The following is a 17,758-nucleotide window of genomic DNA, read 5'->3' on the forward strand; positions in this document are numbered from 1 at the left end:
ATTTCCTACCTCGGTCAGAACTAAGCTCGTAATATCTCTCACGTCCAGTCACTCCTTTTCCGTCCTCTCCTTATCATAGATCATGGACAACTTGAAGACTTGGACGATGCCGAGACCAATGTGTGTACTACAACATCAAGAGTAGGAGGTCTGTCAAAGAAGGCTTGAGCCTTGGAAGGCTAGGAGTAGGCGTTTGGTCGCGCAGTTTAGTGTCGGTACGGGAGTGAACTTTGACCAATCATACGTCTCGAAGTCGACGCTAAATGTGGTGTCCGACGGTGGGCGGAGCTTCTTTGGGGAGACGACGATCTCGCCTATGTGCCATCCGGGGTGGGCAATCTTGGCATGACTGACCTTCTTCGATACGAGCCAGAGGTACTTGCGACGGTGTGAGTCCACCAATGCGTAGTAATCAGAGAAGACTAGGATGAAGGGGATGCCATAGGCCTATATGATGATAGGGTCCCCTTATGGCCAGCGATCTAGGTAGAGATCTCCGTCGGAGTTGAAATCTGATGGCCACTTTCCGTGGCGGTTCCTCGTAACGATCAAGTTCTGCCCGATTATAAGAAACACAAGGGCGTCAGATAGACGATGCTCCGTAGGTGGTGTGACAAGCCATCCGTTGTCGTCAAACTCAAGCTTGTCGTAGTAGGGAAGATCATGCTTGCTATTGTATTCCGCCAGTTCCATCTGGGCATTTCTGTTCATGACATTCAGATGTCTTGCGGTATTGGGGGCCTCTTCGTCCGCGCACATGCCGTATCGTGGCTTTGACTTCCGTGTGGAAGTGGGTCGACGTGGTCTCGGCATATTGGAGGTAGGTGTCGGTAAGCAGTCAGGTATGGCGGGGCTGACGGGCTCAGCGGAAACGAAATTGCGAAGTGACGACAGGGTCAAGTGCAGAAGAAATGGCGCTTGACGTGATAAGAAATAAAGCTTATTACTTGTAATAATCGCCAGACTGATTGAAATTACGGCAACGAAATGAGATTGGAGAGAGTGAGGCGAGGATGAGAGTAAAGTGAGAGCAACATAGTAATTCTTTCCTTAAATGCGGGTAGACAAACTAGGAAATGTTGACTGAACACATTCTCTGAACTAGAGAGACTTGATTCTAGTTTCAAGCCCTGGAGGCTGTCTTAGGGTACATAATCAAAGCGGTTTACCCAGAGGTATAAATATCAGTTTATGGAGCTGCGTTAACTCTCTGCTCGAAACACTCTACCGCCCGAGCGCTGGCCCAGCCGCAAAACTATGAACTGGGCCACGTTGGGTATGATATGCCACCTGGCTCTGTCAACTGAGCTGGGCCGGTTCCTTCGACGCTCCCCATATATATATGTGTCCTCTCGATTGAAGTATCCCATTTTACCGAGCGCGGCGATGACGGTGGATTTGGGCTATCTCATGGCTCGTCAACCTCCCATACCTACGTGATCACGTCGGCATGACCCGGTGTGTCGCTCATCAGAACCCCCGTCTACGATATCTCCTACATATCCTTGTCCAGCAAGGCCGTATCCCACCCTACTAGCTCCCAATCGCAGTTCCTGACCTTTTGCCATTGGCCTCTTACACTGGCTCATTCAGATGTTCCTCAGCATCCTCCCACTCGACTTTGTGGTGATACGCGCGGGAATTCCTATCATGGGAAACAATACGGCAATTTCCCATCGCATCATCATGCCGAAGCCAGCTTGGTCGGACCGTCCGTCAAAGCCACGACACGGCTTTTGCAGCGAGAAGAACAGCATTTCTCACGACACGCAGCATGCAGAGGCGATGAATAGGCAGGCACAATGGATCCTAAAAGGCAAGGCGAACACAAGAAATTTTCCATTGGCGTGAAAATGAAATCCACCGTTAAATAAGGCTTTCCCCTTTCCCCCGTCATGTTGAATTTTACTCACTATACGGCCTTACCTAGATAGCACTGCATACTCGTCTTGCCGCAAATTCCTATGCACAGCGTGTTTCGGCCCCTGCTCGTTGATACCCTGCCTCTTCCACGACCCTCAAACCGTGGCAGGTTACCGATGAGTCCTGGATGCTGCAACGGGAGGCTAGGCCACTCCATGGCGGTATCCTTGCTGATGCGTGCGATCTTGGGAAGACACTGACAGCCCTCACCCTGATCCACACGCCAATCTCGGGCTCCATACTGCCCCACGTTTATCCTGATGCTCTCGGTACTGATCGACACATGGCTCTTGGAGATTGAGAGGCCCATTGGCGATGTCCTGGCCGTTCGGCTATTCTACGGTGCGAAATCCCGCAGCGGCGGTTCCGAGCGGAAGCCTCTTATGCTCGCGTCTCTCAGTCAGGTTCCATCGTTCCTGGTCCACTGCCAGAGCACCATCTCTCCTCGGTGCGTACCATTTTTTATGTAGTCCTATAACACCTAGCCTCGCGTACCTCATCCGAGATTCACGAATAGGGCGTGAAGCGTACCTGCCATCCCGCCCGTAAGGAGATTGACCGAATGGCGATCGATCTCACCGCTACCGACGTCGTCGTCGGTAAATACTTCTCTGCGTCCAATGACTCGTTTGAGTCATTAACCTCCGACGAGCCGGAAGCAATAGGCCTGCCACGCAACCCCCTTCGAGATAGCGATCAGTCACACGACGAAGCTAGCTCGGGAAGTGCGATAACCCCCAGCCTCCTCGGCACCGAGGGGGCAATTCATGAAATTGAAGAGCTCTCGGAGCAACGACCGCCTGAAAACCATATCCTCGCAGCAGCACCAGTCTGTCGCCCTCCTTAACCAGCAGTTGACCTGGTGTCTCACAGCAACCCCTCTCTGGAATAGGGCCCTAGATTACTGCCTGCTTTCATTTGCTTCGTCACCGACTGCATACTCCGACAAACATAACCTTCCATACTACAATGAAATAGAGCTCGATGACGACGGCTGGCTTGTGACCCCTCCCGCCGGCCATCGCTTGTCGGACGCTCTAGTTTTCCTCATCGTCGGCCAAAACCTTGTTGTCGCAAGAAACCGCCATGGAAAGTGGCCCGCCGACTTCAACTCGGACGGCGACTTGAACCCGGACCGATGGCCACAGGGCGACCCTGTCGTCATATGGGCTCATGGCATTCCGTTCATACCTGTCTACGCAGACTACTACGCCTTGGTCGGCTCACACTTACACAAATACATGTGGCTTCTGACCAAGAAGCTCATGCGAAAATGAAGCACACCGGATGGCACCTGGGCGAGGTCACTGCCTCACCGAGAAGGCTCCGCCCGGCCTCTGACACAACCTTCAACGTGGACTTCGACAGCTACGATTGGTCGAGATTCACGCCTGTTCCGACTTCCAACTGGAGTACCTCGCGGTACAATGGAAGAAGGAGTGGGCTTTCCAGCAGATAGCCCAGCTAAGTAGCCTCCTGGTGCCAACCGCCCCCCAGCCACCGCTACCAACCCGCTAGAAGCGAACGTCCACTGGTCAGCCATCGATGAGCTTCTCTAGAGGGAAAGCCGTACTACCTTCTAGATCCTCGGGATCTGCTGGTGTCATGGGCCCTATCTGAACATCATCACAGGGGAACGGGTTTCGAAAGACGAATTCGAAGCAGGATACGACGTATCGGCAACATATTTATCGCTAATGGTTTCCTCGCTCTTCCGATCGTCCTTCGCACTGCAGCCCATCAGCCTAGAAAGGCCAGAAGTCGAACTGAAGCACTCAATTGGGAGTTTCGAGGGGCGAGATGGTGAATGGAAGAAGCCGGAGGAAGCCAAGCCGATCCTAGAAAGGATTCAAGCCCAAGAGCAACACAAAAAAAAAAAGAAATACGCGAGGCCAGGGTCGACCAGCTGCAGGAAGCTGTGCCTGGCAGGGGTTTGAGGACATCCTTTATGAAATTGTTTGCGACGTCCAATGTGTTACACGAAATACCTGCTAATCAAGGGCCAATGGACCCGACATCAACGGTTTTTCGAAGCGGAATTCAAGCCTACGGTCCCCTTCAATGCGAAAGTGGATGGCTACTATACACGGAAAGATGGCTCCCTCCCCATCCTTGTTGAGGCCAAACGGTCTTTCAGAAGAGTCCACGAGCCCTCTGTATCAATGCAGGAAGCTGCGGAAGTTGTCGCATGGTTACTTTACATTACTGGTAGGGACCCAGATCTTGCTTGTCTCTGAACTTCAGTATCTTGAATAAAGTACTCGTTCTAAAAGATACGACTCATAACTATTCCCAATTGGTTTAAACCTATGTAGAGAATCGCAAGTATAAGAACCTTGTCGAGAGACGGATTACGGCAGGGATTGAGCACTCTTCGAGTCCGTGAAGGTGCTTTGTTGTTCTGGGATGGTATCTCTTTGCTATTTGTGGTTGCCATTAAGCCAGTCTTCCCAACATCGCCTTATCTCTCCGCTCACAAGTCCACGGACAACCCATGTCTACACGTGAGGACCCCAACAAGATGTTGGTGTTTTCTCATACACAAACCCAAATCCCACAAAAAGGTCCAATAGCAACCATGAACAAACCACCCAAAGATCCGATACCTGAACAAGTCCAGCAGCTGCGAGCAGCTTACGACAAACGAGCGCGGGCAAACCTGATCTATGGCCATGGCCAACAGATACTAGACTTCAACATTGGAATAGTCGATAGAATCCTTACACGTATTGATACGAGCAAGCCCTCCGGGCAGTGTGTCCGGCTGGCCGCCATACCAAGACACCTTATGAGGCGATATTCTCAGCCTGGAGAAGAACGTGCCCGAATCCGCGTTGGAAAGCGACTTCAAAATCATCGGGGACTAAATACGGCCCTTGAAAATGTGCCATTACTGCCAAACTTGGAGGATGACCCTGAAGACTTTGGTGCACTTCTCACATTGCTGCTTATCCTTAGCATCGATTCCAACGATGTCGACTCCGAGAAATACTTCCTCAAGGAAGGCAAATATAAGAGCGAGATAAGCAATCTGCTGAAATGTCAAGGGACATTCTAATTTAAAATATAGGTTGATGACAAGATTGTATGTTGTATGTTGGAGTTCCAATATATGAAGAGAAGAGACCGAGAATAAGAAATCCCAACACCATAATCCACAGGTATAATCAAAAGGCCGATGAAACCAGAAATTGCTCGTTAAATGATCATGAAACAGTTCGCTCCCGAATATAGCCAGCGATACCCCGAAATAATATTGCCATCTAGCCATTCCGGCGGATGCACCATGCACTCACACCTCACCCCAAGTGCCGAGTCCAGCTCCAACACCAATGGCGCTATTGCTTTCGCTACCGCCAATGTCCCAGTAGTTCCGGCTAGAGCTTGTCATCGTCCGCCGACTGGAGATAGCTGATAGCTTGGCACTCTGGCTGGCGCAACTGGAGCCAGGTCGCCGGGGATGCGGTCGTAGGAGTGGTGAGGAGACACCCGCTGCGTTCGATACACCGGAGAATTGTGATGCGCGACGGGTCTGGGTTTGTGATCTGGAATGGGCTCGCGCTACGAGTGGGTGGTGTTGCCGGATAATGGCTGCTCGCCGGGATGCATCTTGCGGTCGGCGGGGTGGGGTTGGTGTGTGGGTTTCGTTGGGCATGTAACCTCGGCGGCCGAAGCGGTTGCGGAGATAGCGGAAGACCATCATTACATCGAGTCCGCGTTCCCAGTACTCGGCTTCATGTTTGAGTTTTGCTGATTCCGATATTTCGTCAGATCGCTTTGGATCGTCATCTTCAATGCCCCATTGTGCTTCGTGCTCTCGATTTGAGTCTCGAAGTGTGGGCATGAAGTGCGGGGATAGCATGGACTCGCCAGTTGTATCCGCGATCGTGGATGTGCTGGACTCGGCAGGTTTCTGAGAGATTCCGCTTTCCGCTAGGCGGTTGAGAGACATCCCCGCATATTCGGCGGATATATCTTTAGTCATTTGATAATATGTTGTAAATGCTCCGGGGTGTTCACAAAGTTGATGGACAAGGACCCCTAGCTCATGAGCGATCGTCTGAAGCATCTTTGTGCGCCACAGCGGCGCATCGCTATACTCCGGCTCTGGCTCACGAGCCAGTACCGTTTCCATGTCTAGTGGATCTTCTTGGGTCTGAGGCTGCGCGTCCAGCGGCAACGACTCACCAAAGATCACGGAAAGCAAGGAATCATCAATCCCGATCAGGTCACGGATCACTGTTCGTGTGATACGGCGCCAGAAAGACTCTTCATCCTCCGATACGTCTTTCGACAGTGATATATCCCGTGAGAGCCCCTCAGATGCACGACCTTGTGAACTGTGATCACCGGAACGATGGAAACTCGATCGGCTGGTCAGACTAGTCCGCCTCTGTCGGGTTTCACGTTCGATCTCCTCCAACAGAGCCCGGCTCTGGTCCATGCGCCATTCTTCGATTCGCTGCCACCGTTCTCTTTCGACATTTGCCTCGCCCTCCTCGACTGTATCTAGATGCCTCTGCACACTTGAGTTACGTCGGTGATGGAGATGGCCATACGAGGGCCGTTGGCGGTTGTATTGCTCATGGCGCCATAGTTGATCTTGTACTGCCTGACTCGAGGCCTGGAAACTGCCTAATCCGTCATGGGCCGGGAGCATCGCGGGCGGCCCCTGATCAAACCGTATTGGGGAACTCGGAGCCAGCTCTGGTGCTCGAAAGGCGTGCAGTCCATCGTCTAAGCTGTCCAGTTCGGTTCCATCTTCGTCCAGTTGGTCGTCGAGGGCATTCTCGTCGTCTGCCTCGCCCTCAACGCCAGATGCAGACTGGGTTGCAGCGAAGGAGCCGAAGTCACTGAGTCGAGAAGCACCTACAGTACGCGTACGGTCGGTTGAAGTCGTGTGTGTCCGAGCGGTCGGGGAGAATAGGACCCATTGTGTGGTGTCGTCATCACGCTGTTCTGGCAAGGAGGAAGGGATATCGAGGGTAGGTGCCTGAGGGGTTGAATAGGAGGTTGTGCGGCGGGGGACTTGTGTTGGGACCTGGAAAGCCATCTCGCTGATCTGGTTGTAGCTAAAACAGATAGTACGATAAGAGGGTTTGATCGAGGTTCAGGAGATGACAGGGGAGTCCAGGGCGTTCAAGTGGGGAATAAATGCATTAGAGCATATAAGGAAGATGTAAGCAAGGAAAAATAAAGGAGTATAAAGAGTTCAAGTCCAAGAATCAAAGAAAGACAAGAGTGACAACCTTGGAAGAGTGCCCTGGAGATGATGTGAGAGATTAGCTGATAAGCGATGCCCGAAAGGGAGATCGTCCAATGATCCTCCAATGATGCAACCGGTATCGGAATGGTGAGAAGTGGTGGGAAATGGTGAGACCACCTTTCAAGTAGTTTATCCGTTGCTCTTTTCCCTCTTTTAGCCTGTTTCGAGGGGCAAATACGTGGTTCAACATCCTACTAGTGCCTGTGTGGATATGCCTGAATCCCATCTGGGAATCTCATCACCTGACAGACGGTCACCGGGATCGACACGGTGACGTGTGAACTTGCCATCAGTCACATTTTACTGTCAACAATATCGTTCTTTTGGAGAAATGCTACAACACCGTACTCTGATATCAGTCTTGCAACCATGCTATGGCCAACAAGGCCACTGTGATGGCGTGTTTCCGCTTGTACGCTAGCTAATACCCCTCATGGGACCTGCCCTGTACAGGTTGCGACAGACCAGCAACACATGGCATACTCAGTGGAATGACCGTCGACGACCCCTAGAGAAAAGTCCGTGTAATGTCGAAAATTAACAAATGAAGCATCAATACCACACTGTTGATCGATTCGAAAGAAGCGCGAGGGTCGACCTTCCAAATAGGGAGCTGGGAGCTGTGAGGATTGTCTGATTCCTACCTATAGTCTCATCCGGCGATCCTGTTCGATTACTGCGTCTACTGAAGTGGAATGGGTGCGTTATTGTCTTTTTGCAATGTCTGATGCTCGAGTAGAGTAATTTCCAGCTTGGTTGTAGAGTTGCGAAGTTGCAGATCTGCAGATCGACTATAACGTAAATTTGACGCAACTAGAGGCGACAATAGGATGATGCAGTTAATCCGTTTAATGTAGTATGTCCTCAATCCTAGCCAACGATGTGTCTCTCGGTGCCCTGACTAGGTGTCCTCCTTCCCGTCGCCGATGACGTTTGGCCCAAGTACCTGACACTCGGCGTGTCGGTAGATGCTTGTGCATATTTACCGCAGCAAGAGAGAGAGACAGATGGAGACAGTTAAAGGAGTGAAAGATGCCAACCTAACTGGTATCATCCTTCATGGGGTATATATTAGTCTACTATAATATAGCATCTCGAGTCGACGATCAATCCTTCCCGGCCAAAGCCTCTCCAACCCAATCCATCTGCACAGCACTGACGCCACGCGCGTAACTGCGGTTGGTGAACACGAATTCGTTGTACATTATCGCCTCGAGCTTCTTGCCGTAAAGCACACTCGATGGGTGAATGGCGACGGTTTGATTTCCAACGATCGTGCGGTAGCTGCCATCCGGCACAAGGCGAGCCGTGTTGGTCGCGAAACCGGCCAGGAAACTCTGCAAGATCAGAATGGGCGAGGGGTCGTGTAATGAGGTATTGTTCAAAGCTTCGTTAGTGAGCAACTTGGCTTGTCGGCATTGGGTGCGGAGTTGTTTGCGGACGTCCTGGTGTGTTTTGGTTAGTTTTATGTTACTAGCGTCCACGAGGTATGTACTACTCACCATCACTGATTGCATCGCTCGGTGTGATACCAGGTGTCGCTCTGCCCATGCCTTACGGTCCGCTTGTTCAGCAGCATACACGCGTACAGTCGTCAGCATTGTGAGGTGATCACCCTCGCGCCGGTATAAATCGCGGCGGGCTGCCTCTGCTGCTTCCTTCTTCTCTTCTGAGGTGGTATTCAGGAAAATGTTCTCTACACTCAGACAAGAGATAATATCAATGACGTCGAGCAAGCATTCAGACCCGTGCTCGGCAGCCGCCAGCAGGACACGTCCTAGAGTTGGAGTCAAGGGCAGCTTGGCAATGTGTAGGCCGACCGGGCTGATTTTGCCATCATCCTCAAGCGCATTAATGTTCAATAGCTGCAGAAGAGCTTTCTCAAGCGCTTCGCGTGGTGGGCGTGTCAAGAACGGGAATCCAACAATGTCATCAACGCCACGCGCCTTCATGTTCAGCAGGGCTTGGCTCAGATCACAACGCAGAATCTCGGGTGTGTTTGTCTCATCCAAGGCCAGATAGTCCTTCTCCGTATATAGCCGGAAACATTGTCCAGGGGCCTCACGACCAGCTCGACCTTTTCGCTGGATGGCGGCTGACTTCGAGATAGGCTTCACCAGGAGCGAGTCAAGACCGAGGCGAGTGCGGAACTGCTTGACCTTGGCCTTACCGCAGTCAACAACGTGTCGTACACCAGACACAGTCACGGACGTCTCAGCAATATTAGTCGATAGAACGATCTTGCGCGTTCGTGGCGGGGCAGGCGCGAAGACCCGTTGCTGGGCAGCCTGCGGTAGCGCAGCGAACAGAGGTAGAACAAGAATTTTGGGAAGCGACGGGTCCATGCCCATGGCATACTCATTCACCAGGTGTTCCAAGGCCTCGACAGTTTCCTGGCCAGTAAGGAAGACGAGGATATCACCCGGCATCGGTTCCTTCTGGTGAATCTGAAAGATGACTTTGAGCGCTGCATCCACGAAATCATGTACTGGCGCGGGCGAGTAGATAGTTTTGACAGGGAATTGTCGACCCTTAATGTGGCAGACCGAGATATCCTTCGGGGTTGAAGTATCCATTTTATCGGCTTCATCCTCGGCTGCTTGGATAGCCTTCTGTGCTGGCTCCGTTTGTTTGAATCCCTGTTTGAAGAAGTCCGTAAGACTCTCCATATCGGCCGTTGCACTCATGACAACCACCTTAAGCGGCACACCACCCCGGCCCTCTTTCTTTCCAGATACAAGATTACGCAGGAATCCGAGTGTGAGATCCACATTAATTCCTCGTTCGTGGACCTCATCGACAACAATGGCGCTGTACTTAGTCAAGTTCGGGTCGTGCAACATCTCCTGGAGCAGCATTCCCTCAGTCAAGAACTTAACCCGCGTACTAGGTGACGTTGACGTATCAAAACGCACGGAGTAGCCAACCTTGCTGGCAGGCGAATGCGATCCAAGCGGTGTTCCCATCTCCTCAGCTACACGGCGTGCCAGCGAAATAGCAGCGACTCGTCTGGGCTGTGTGATAGCAATGCATCCTCCGACCACTTTCTTTTCTGTCTTTCCGTCCCGTGTAATTTGCGTAGGTACGGGCCGACACCAGAATTCGTCTACTAGGAACTGCGGGATCTGCGTACTCTTTCCGCTACCCGTCTCACCGACCAAAAGCATCACATCTTGTTCCCGTAGTAGATCGCGGATCAAATCGGCATTTTCGAATACGGGAAGCTTTCGGCGCGTCTCGAGCAGGGCTTTGGCCTTTTCTCGTAAGGGTATGAAGTTGGTCTTGGTATCGGTGAGAGGTTTCGACTTCGATTTCGTGTACGGTTTCGCTGCTGGTGGCCCGTTCGTTTGAGATGCTTTCGCTGGCAGATTTTTCGGCACGGATGCTGCTGTTTCTACCTGCTTGGCAGGTGCAGCGATTTCCCTCGGTTCATCTTGATCGGCGGGTATGGAGGTTGTGGAATCGAGCTTGCGCTTCTTGTTTCTCTTCTTCTTTCGCTCGGGCTCTTCTGTCGGTGGGGGCGAGAGCTTGTGCTTTACGATCTTCTCATCGTCCGAGTCTGCGAACACGGTACGCACCTTTTCGGGCATTTTGAGGTGTATCGCAAAGAATGTTAAACCGGGACGAAGCTCAAATCCGAAATTTTTGCCTTATCGATAAGGTGATAAGGATCCCCTTATCAACATCAACAACAGACCTCGGGAGAGCATCCACAGGTACGGCGCTAAGATTATATAGGGTTGTCTTTTTCTTTCCCGGTAATTCACAAAGTCAGCTAGAGAATCCATTTTACATATCTACTGTACGCAAAGAATAAGTGAGATGGTGTCGTCATTCCATTGTTTGAGATAGTATTACTTCCGACTCAGTTTCCATCCGCTTTGCAGACCTTCTTATGTTTCTTCCAATCGGCCTTCTGACAGTCTCTTGAACAGTACTTTGCTTTATGACAACGCGAGCAAGCCCTCAAGCCCGAACCATTGGGTTCCTTGGCCTTACCACAGCCCTGGCAGCTGTTCAAATCTTGACCAATCGAATCGCTAGCCGACTGAAGTACTGATAAATCAATGGGCTTGTCGACAAGTGCTGACGCAAAAGCTGGGGAAATGGCCATCCTCACAGAGTGTTTTGCAAGATCTTTCCAGCCAGCAAACTCGGGCATAAAGCCAGTTGGTAACTTGCCGTTGCCGCACGAACACAGAACTCTTTCCCCAAATTTGATCGACAGTGGAATCTTTCCCGTCGCGGCGTACTCACAATTGGGCTTGTGAGACCAGGATCGGCATCGCTCGGTCCAGGCAGGCAGGGCTTCCTTCCATAGGTAAAGCTCATCTTTGGAGGTGCGGATGGATTTGGGAGCATGGTTGCTGTTCGCCATCGCTCGCAGAGCAGGGATGATTTGCGGCATGAGATTAGTATACAAAGAGAGAACTGCGGCGTCAAGAACAACGGTGCGATTTGACGTATCGAGTAACATCTTGGATATGAAAACCAGCATATGCACGCCCTTCTCTTCGGGGCAGTCGATACCGTAGACAGAGGCCTGGGGACCTTCTGTTCCACTGAACCCTAGAATTATGTGGAATAAACCGTCCTTGAAGTCCACTCTCGCCCGGGCACTTGGTGAAGCTGGCAATGAAGGGTTAAACTTCAGGGCATATTCTTGTGCGGACCACATGGTTGGAAGATGCATTCGTAGCCATCCTAGACGTGCACAGGAAGGATTGGTTAGGCCTATGGTGAGAAGTGATGAGAGATTGACGTGCGGCATATTCCACATAGCGGGCGATCCCGAATCCATGAATACAGGATACATGAAGGAGTGCAAAGCTGACCAGTCGGTAGACTTTGCAACGTCTGCGACGAGCTCAAGGTAAGATGACTTGCGAGCAATTCTCACTCTGGCAGTAGAGTCCAACACAGGAGCAGGGAAATTGGCTTTGAAGCTTGGTCCCTTTCCAAGAGACAAGACATAGTTGAACGGTGATCGTAAGGATCGCTTGATCTCGCAGCAATCTCGAAGTAGAGCTTTTGATTGCTCAGATAGAATTTGGACACGGGCTGTGAATGACGAAATTTGGCCGCTTTTTTCATTGACGGTGGCAGTGATGGTTGTTTCCGAGTTTCCGTCGGGAGGGACTTCGTTCTTGACATCCCCCGAACCAAAGGCATGTATGGACATAACATCACTCTGATGTGGCTGGTTCTTGGTAATGTAGACATGTTCAACCTCCTCCTGTTTCGCAGTGAAGATGCTCAGGTTGTGTCCCAAGCTACTGGCAAATACCACGGTTGTTGTAGGGGAGTGCGGAATAGCCAACGAGACAGTGGCGGTACGTGGCTCTTGAAGCAGAATCCAACTTGGCACATAGAAAGAAAGAAACATTGGCGACTTTCCCTTCCATCCCAATTGGTCTTCATCAATTTCCACTTCAAACGAGTCGCTGTATCTGGATCCTTTGGCTTTGAGGTTACCAAATCCAATCTGCGTTTCCGCAAACATATTTTTCCACTGATTGGCTGCTCGTGGTGAGGATTGCAGGATAGCATGGAGCGGGGGTGTAAAACCGACCTTGATGGCTTGGGCGATAAATGCGTCTAATTTGTTTCGAGGAATCCGAAGGGTGACACTGACCATAGGTGGCATGTTCTGCCAGCCCTGCAAGGTCCCAGATTTAGGAGGGCCAGCCAGGCTGTTGGGTGAGCCTTTCAAAATATCAACGGAGTAAAGCCCCTTCAAATGCATCCACAGATTCAGCTCTTGAATGTAGGTACTGGCAAATGCAAGACTGGTGTCTTGATACACGAGCTTAAGCAATTCTTCCATTGTATTATTCCAGTCGGTGCCGGTCCTTGTCTTGACAAGGCAAAGAAAAGCGACAAAGCTCGCCCGGTTGTAAGTTGGTAGAGATGGTATTTGTGCGCTTTGCATTCTGGCAAGCAACTTTGAGACATCCTCATCGGCGAACATTCTCAAGAAAACACGGTAGAGCACCTGTGCTAGGCCGGCGGAGTCAAAGTGAATAAGGCCTAGTGTGTTGACACCTGCGTCAGCCGGATTCAATGGTCTCTTCCATGCAATTCTCGCAAACACTTGTCCAGCCCTCGATGAGGGTCCTGACGAGTTTAGACATAGTGCTTCATCACCTGCAGAAGAGAATGCGGTGTTTGTCGCGACCTCCACGGGCACCAGGCCGAGAAGCGAGGTAACCGTAGTCACGTCTCCACACAGAAGTGTTTCAAGAAGGGATATCTGAGTTTCCTGGGTCCGCACAAGCTTTTCCGAATAAACAGTGGCTGAAAAGCTGTTGCGAAGAAGCGGCGACGTGGCGACAAGCAGATTCAAAGCCCCGAAATGATCGATAAGGTTAGATGTGTCAATAATATCGAACACGAGTGGTGCTGAGGCGTCCGAGTAGTGTTCGTCATCCAAGACCAGCGGCTCGAAATGATAACGATCGCGGTAGCAATGAGGCGACTTTGAGGGACCGGTGATACGCAACTGTTGGAGGGCGTATACAAAGGCCACCGCATCTCCAACAAAGAACCGTAGTGTTATCAAGTCAGCCATGGAATGCGCCCTGAATGACTTCGTCCAGGTGCCGAACTCTGCCCTGGCGCACTTGACAATTTCATGCAGCTCAGGTCTTTTGGAAGAAGAGCCCGAGTGAGGCGATGTTGGCTCAATAGGAGCATAGCAAGAACTGATGTGGAAACCAAGCACCGGGTCGGTCCCATAATGCAAGAACATGTTTCCATCCTTGGGCACAAACATGGGATTGGAATTAACCGCGAGGGAACGAGCTGCTTCATCAGTCTCAGTGGTACCAAAAGCCCAATAGTTCTTGTACAAGGTAGGGAGATCGAGGATAGCTTGCATGCACGCAGGGGCAGCGGCTCGGATTCCCGTTCCCACAGTCATCTTGTCACCAACCACCAACTTTCGGAACCGTTGAGACATTCTCATTCCATCATCGACCTTCTTCTTAAAGCAGCTAAGCACATCCCCGTCTCTCTTTTCTCCATAGAAGCGCCACATGTCCCGTACCCGTTCAAGAGAGATATAATCGGAGATTCTGATGACGCGGCCATACTGGCTCTGTTGCCAGGTTGGCAGCGAGGTTGAGTGAGACAACAGTTTGGTTGTTTGGGTTTGCAATAAGTTAAGGGAACTGTCATCGATGCGGAAATGATAGAAAAGATTCCAAATGAATTGGTCGTTCGCGCCATCAACATCATCCAGAATCAGTGACAGCAACACAATGTTGCGAGCTGTGGGGTTTTTTTCGGATTAGCCCCTAGAGCCTGGAATTGGAATCAGCGGTCATACCAATCACAGCGGTGTCTACATCGCAGCATGTAGCGTCTAAAAGACGTGGGTCGCGAGCTTGTTGCTCCGTGTGTATGGTGAAGAGGATATGGCGAACATCCCCGCAGCCGAGAAGCAGTAGATCAGCGTTCTTCTTTTGTGGCAGATCTTGAGTCAAGCAGACAGCAGGTGTGTTGCCGATAGGATAGAAGAACTGGATCAAGTTCGCGATCTGCGGGGCCAGCATTTTGAGTTAAAAAAAAGAATTGGTATCAAATATCCATGAAATCACGAGAACATGTAATAGCGAAGATGTGGGTCAGTCAGATAGAATGGATGAAGCGAAGGTGATGAAGAGGCGAAGACGTGAAGTGATGAAGAATGCAAGTTGGAGGGGGCGTTGGTAAGGCGTTGACAAACGATCAAGAAAAATTGAAGCTGTTGTAAACATTGGAAAATGACTTTGGGCAGGTTTTGCTAGGTAGGTAGGTAGATAATCCACGATGTATTCTATTACAATCTAGTGGGGTTTCGACTGGAGTCCATCTTGAGATTCGTCTTGAGATACAGCCAGAGTCGTAGAGTTATATCCATGCAGCCTAAATGCTGCTGCTATCCGTGATAATAATACAGTTAGCTCAGGCTATTCCAAAACGGAATACACTCATCAGCATAGTCCTTCTCAATCCCCGAAATATCTCCAGAAAGCCAGCATTTCTAAGAACCCCAGGCACCAGAGGTGGATGCCCGCACCTTAACATTTCTACAAAGTCCCAGCAAAAGTACGTATGTCATTTCCTACCTCAAATAGACGTCGCAACAGGCATCACTACCGAGATACCATTGCTGCTGCCTACGAATACTCTCAATCCATTCGTGCATACAACATATTCCAGTCCATCGTGTCCCAAGGAAACTGACTCGCATCCACGTCAATGGAGCTCGGCCCTGACATCTCAGGATATACCCATTGTCCCGAGCTCGTGGACACCTCTCCTCTAGCGCCATACGCAATCCCGGATACATTTAAATCCATCTGCATAGGCGTTGATAGGTTATCCACATTGGTATTGACACCAGAGGCACCACCAGGCTGCACGGTGTGCGCATCCTGTCCAAAATTCGACACCATCTTCGTCACCCTTTTTCGGATGTCGGACACAATTAGTGGCGGCACCAGGGGTATCTCCTGTCGCCTGGCTACCTGTTCACGCGACTCCCAAGCCTGCAAAACAATCCGAGAGAATACAATAAAGAAGGGGCGGTCATCTTCCTTTGCATTCATGATGCGGGCCTCGTAGTTCTTGCTCATCACCTCCCACGCCTGGTCTGCGTTCCCTTCCGCGGGCCTCTGCTTCAAATCCTGCAGGAGGTGAATATATGCGGGGAAGGGGAAGTGGAAGTCAACAAGCCACAGGTATCCTTTTATGATAGGCGACTTCATGAGGTTGGAGTCGCACTCCAGCATTCGCAGCGCGTGAGAGATGCCGACGGTGCGCTGTGTATCTGTCTGCTTCACAGAGGCCGCCGAGTATTTAGAGTAGTGTTGCAACAGACGATTTTTGGCCAGGTATCCCCGCGTTGTCCAGATCGTCATGAAGTGTAGTGGGTTTTCGGGATTGCACATTGCCAAGTAGTTATCCTCCATTGTCTTCTCCAGCGCCACAAGCCGCTCCGCCTCGTCTATAGCGGTGGATCGAGGAGCAATCGTGTTCAAAAACGGATTGGTGAAATCGAGGTGAAAGGCGCTGTGACGGACAAAGTTGGCGAGCTCGCTGCGCACAACAGCGAACAGCATCTCTGTGGGTCTATTGTTTGCTGCGGGTGGGGCTTTGATATCTGGTTGAAGCTCAAAATCACTCACATTGAGAGGAACCCGGCAGTCCCAAGTAGGAGCCAGCGACGCGGTCTTATAATCGGACATTTCGCAGATGCGATTGTCAAAGATTATGAGCGACCACCATAACCTTCGACGCAACTCCGCCTCTAAAGCGGAACATTTCCCGTACATTGACTCGTTGTGGATACCTATCCGCTGCGCTATTCGGATAGCAACGCCGAGCATTGATGAGAGAGAGGCAGGGTCCGTATCGGGTCTGATCGACACCTGCAAAGATCAGTGAGTGGGCATAAATCGGTCCGAACTACCTACTAGGTACAGATACAATGCGGTCAAACACTCCCGGTCACTGGAGCGTAGAATACCACAACTCCGTAGGGAATGCTGGCATGCGGACTGATAGCCTGTCAAGAGATCCTTTTTTGGGAATCCGAACAAGGCACTGCATTGATCCTCTGTGAGACTCAGAATGGATACACAGTAGATACTGAACATCAATGCTTCCAATGTGGGATTGACATTAGCGATATCGCCCACAGCATCAATGATACGTGTTTGAAGGGTAGGTGTATGCGTGACCTTCAGAAGAGGATTGACGTTGTCCAAGTAGATCTGCCAGAGCCTGAAGATCTGTACCTGGGTCGGATGCGAAGCAGAAAGGTCGTCGACATCCCCTACCGGTGAACCGAATAAAAGGTGGTCATTGCTTTTGCCTTGAAACATATGGTTCCATGCCTTCTTGATCACGGCCTGGCGCATGTGATCGTTGTCGCGCAGAAATCCGATGTCATTTTCGTCGTCTTCGCCATCATTTCCCTCGCCGCCCTCGGGGTCTTCTGTCTTTCCCAATTGTCAGTGAGTCCTGCGGACACTCAAACGGCCTACGTACCTTTTGACTCATGGCATGCCAAAGATCCCTGCTACATGATTAGTCGTTGGGAATTATGCCCGGGCGCTTTGACAAAAGGAACAGGGCAGAGTCTCATACGAAGATTTGGATTTTCCTGCTGCCTTTTCTTTTGACAGGCGGGAATCCGTATCAGAAAGTGCACGTTGAAATTGAGCACTGTCTGTGATTTCGTCTCGCTCATCCTCACTGGGAGACTTATAGTCTGTAGCAGGCGTGTGGAGAGGATCGAACTTGATGTTATGCTTCCGAAGCAGGCTCTCATAGTGTCGTAGGCGTACCAACAGCTCCCGCTCAGGAAACCTCCGACGTCGCTGGCGGATTGCTTGCTTGCACTGCTCACCGGCGCGTATACAGTTGGCGCAGGGGAATGTACGATCGCACTTGATCTTGCGTTGCTGACACAGCACGCACGCCAGCACGCGCCGTGCCTTGGCGGTGGCCGTCTGTTCGGATGGAGAGATTGGCGTCGCCATGGCACCGAACTATTGATCCTGGTACAGCAGAAATGTT

The 17,758-nt window shown here is 51.0% G+C and overlaps 7 protein-coding genes across 7 annotated transcripts; 2 read left to right on the plus strand and 5 right to left on the minus strand.

Moving 5' to 3' along the window:
• Positions 1-153: 153 nt before the first annotated feature.
• On the minus strand, positions 154-813 carry N7519_000963 (uncharacterized protein; the record flags this gene model as incomplete). The annotated part of the gene is made up of 2 exons (XM_057287741.1): positions 154-447; positions 547-813. 2 exons carry the CDS (start codon positions 811-813, stop codon positions 154-156), a joined length of 561 nt encoding a protein of 186 aa, XP_057153824.1.
• A 1,877-nt stretch (positions 814-2,690) lies between these two features.
• Positions 2,691-3,200, plus strand: N7519_000964 (uncharacterized protein; the record flags this gene model as incomplete). The annotated part of the gene is made up of 1 exon (XM_057287742.1): positions 2,691-3,200. One exon carries the CDS (start codon positions 2,691-2,693, stop codon positions 3,198-3,200), a length of 510 nt encoding a protein of 169 aa, XP_057153825.1.
• A 1,301-nt stretch (positions 3,201-4,501) lies between these two features.
• On the plus strand, positions 4,502-4,981 carry N7519_000965 (uncharacterized protein; the record flags this gene model as incomplete). The annotated part of the gene is made up of 1 exon (XM_057287743.1): positions 4,502-4,981. The coding sequence occupies one exon, from the start codon at positions 4,502-4,504 to the stop codon at positions 4,979-4,981; it is 480 nt and encodes a 159-aa protein (XP_057153826.1).
• Positions 4,982-5,215: 234 nt separating this feature from the next.
• N7519_000966 (uncharacterized protein) lies at positions 5,216-6,976 on the minus strand (the record flags this gene model as incomplete). Its single annotated transcript, XM_057287744.1, has 1 exon — positions 5,216-6,976. One exon carries the CDS (start codon positions 6,974-6,976, stop codon positions 5,216-5,218), a length of 1,761 nt encoding a protein of 586 aa, XP_057153827.1.
• A 1,319-nt stretch (positions 6,977-8,295) lies between these two features.
• Positions 8,296-10,779, minus strand: N7519_000967 (putative ATP-dependent RNA helicase (Hrh1); the record flags this gene model as incomplete). The annotated part of the gene is made up of 2 exons (XM_057287745.1): positions 8,296-8,634; positions 8,692-10,779. The coding sequence occupies 2 exons, from the start codon at positions 10,777-10,779 to the stop codon at positions 8,296-8,298; spliced, it is 2,427 nt and encodes an 808-aa protein (XP_057153828.1).
• Positions 10,780-11,601: 822 nt separating this feature from the next.
• N7519_000968 (DUF4470 domain-containing protein) lies at positions 11,602-14,745 on the minus strand (the record flags this gene model as incomplete). The annotated part of the gene is made up of 3 exons (XM_057287746.1): positions 11,602-11,620; positions 11,665-14,461; positions 14,520-14,745. 3 exons carry the CDS (start codon positions 14,743-14,745, stop codon positions 11,602-11,604), a joined length of 3,042 nt encoding a protein of 1,013 aa, XP_057153829.1.
• A 618-nt stretch (positions 14,746-15,363) lies between these two features.
• N7519_000969 (Zn(II)2Cys6 transcription factor) lies at positions 15,364-17,721 on the minus strand (the record flags this gene model as incomplete). Its single annotated transcript, XM_057287747.1, has 4 exons — positions 15,364-16,605; positions 16,651-17,178; positions 17,228-17,255; positions 17,327-17,721. 4 exons carry the CDS (start codon positions 17,719-17,721, stop codon positions 15,364-15,366), a joined length of 2,193 nt encoding a protein of 730 aa, XP_057153830.1.
• Between the last annotated feature and the right edge of the window lie 37 nt (positions 17,722-17,758).

Source organism: Penicillium mononematosum (assembly GCF_028829835.1).
Source record: "Penicillium mononematosum strain IBT 11891 chromosome Unknown utg000001l:1.0-4488741.0:1.0-4491989.0, whole genome shotgun sequence".
Taxonomy (NCBI): domain Eukaryota; kingdom Fungi; phylum Ascomycota; class Eurotiomycetes; order Eurotiales; family Aspergillaceae; genus Penicillium; species Penicillium mononematosum.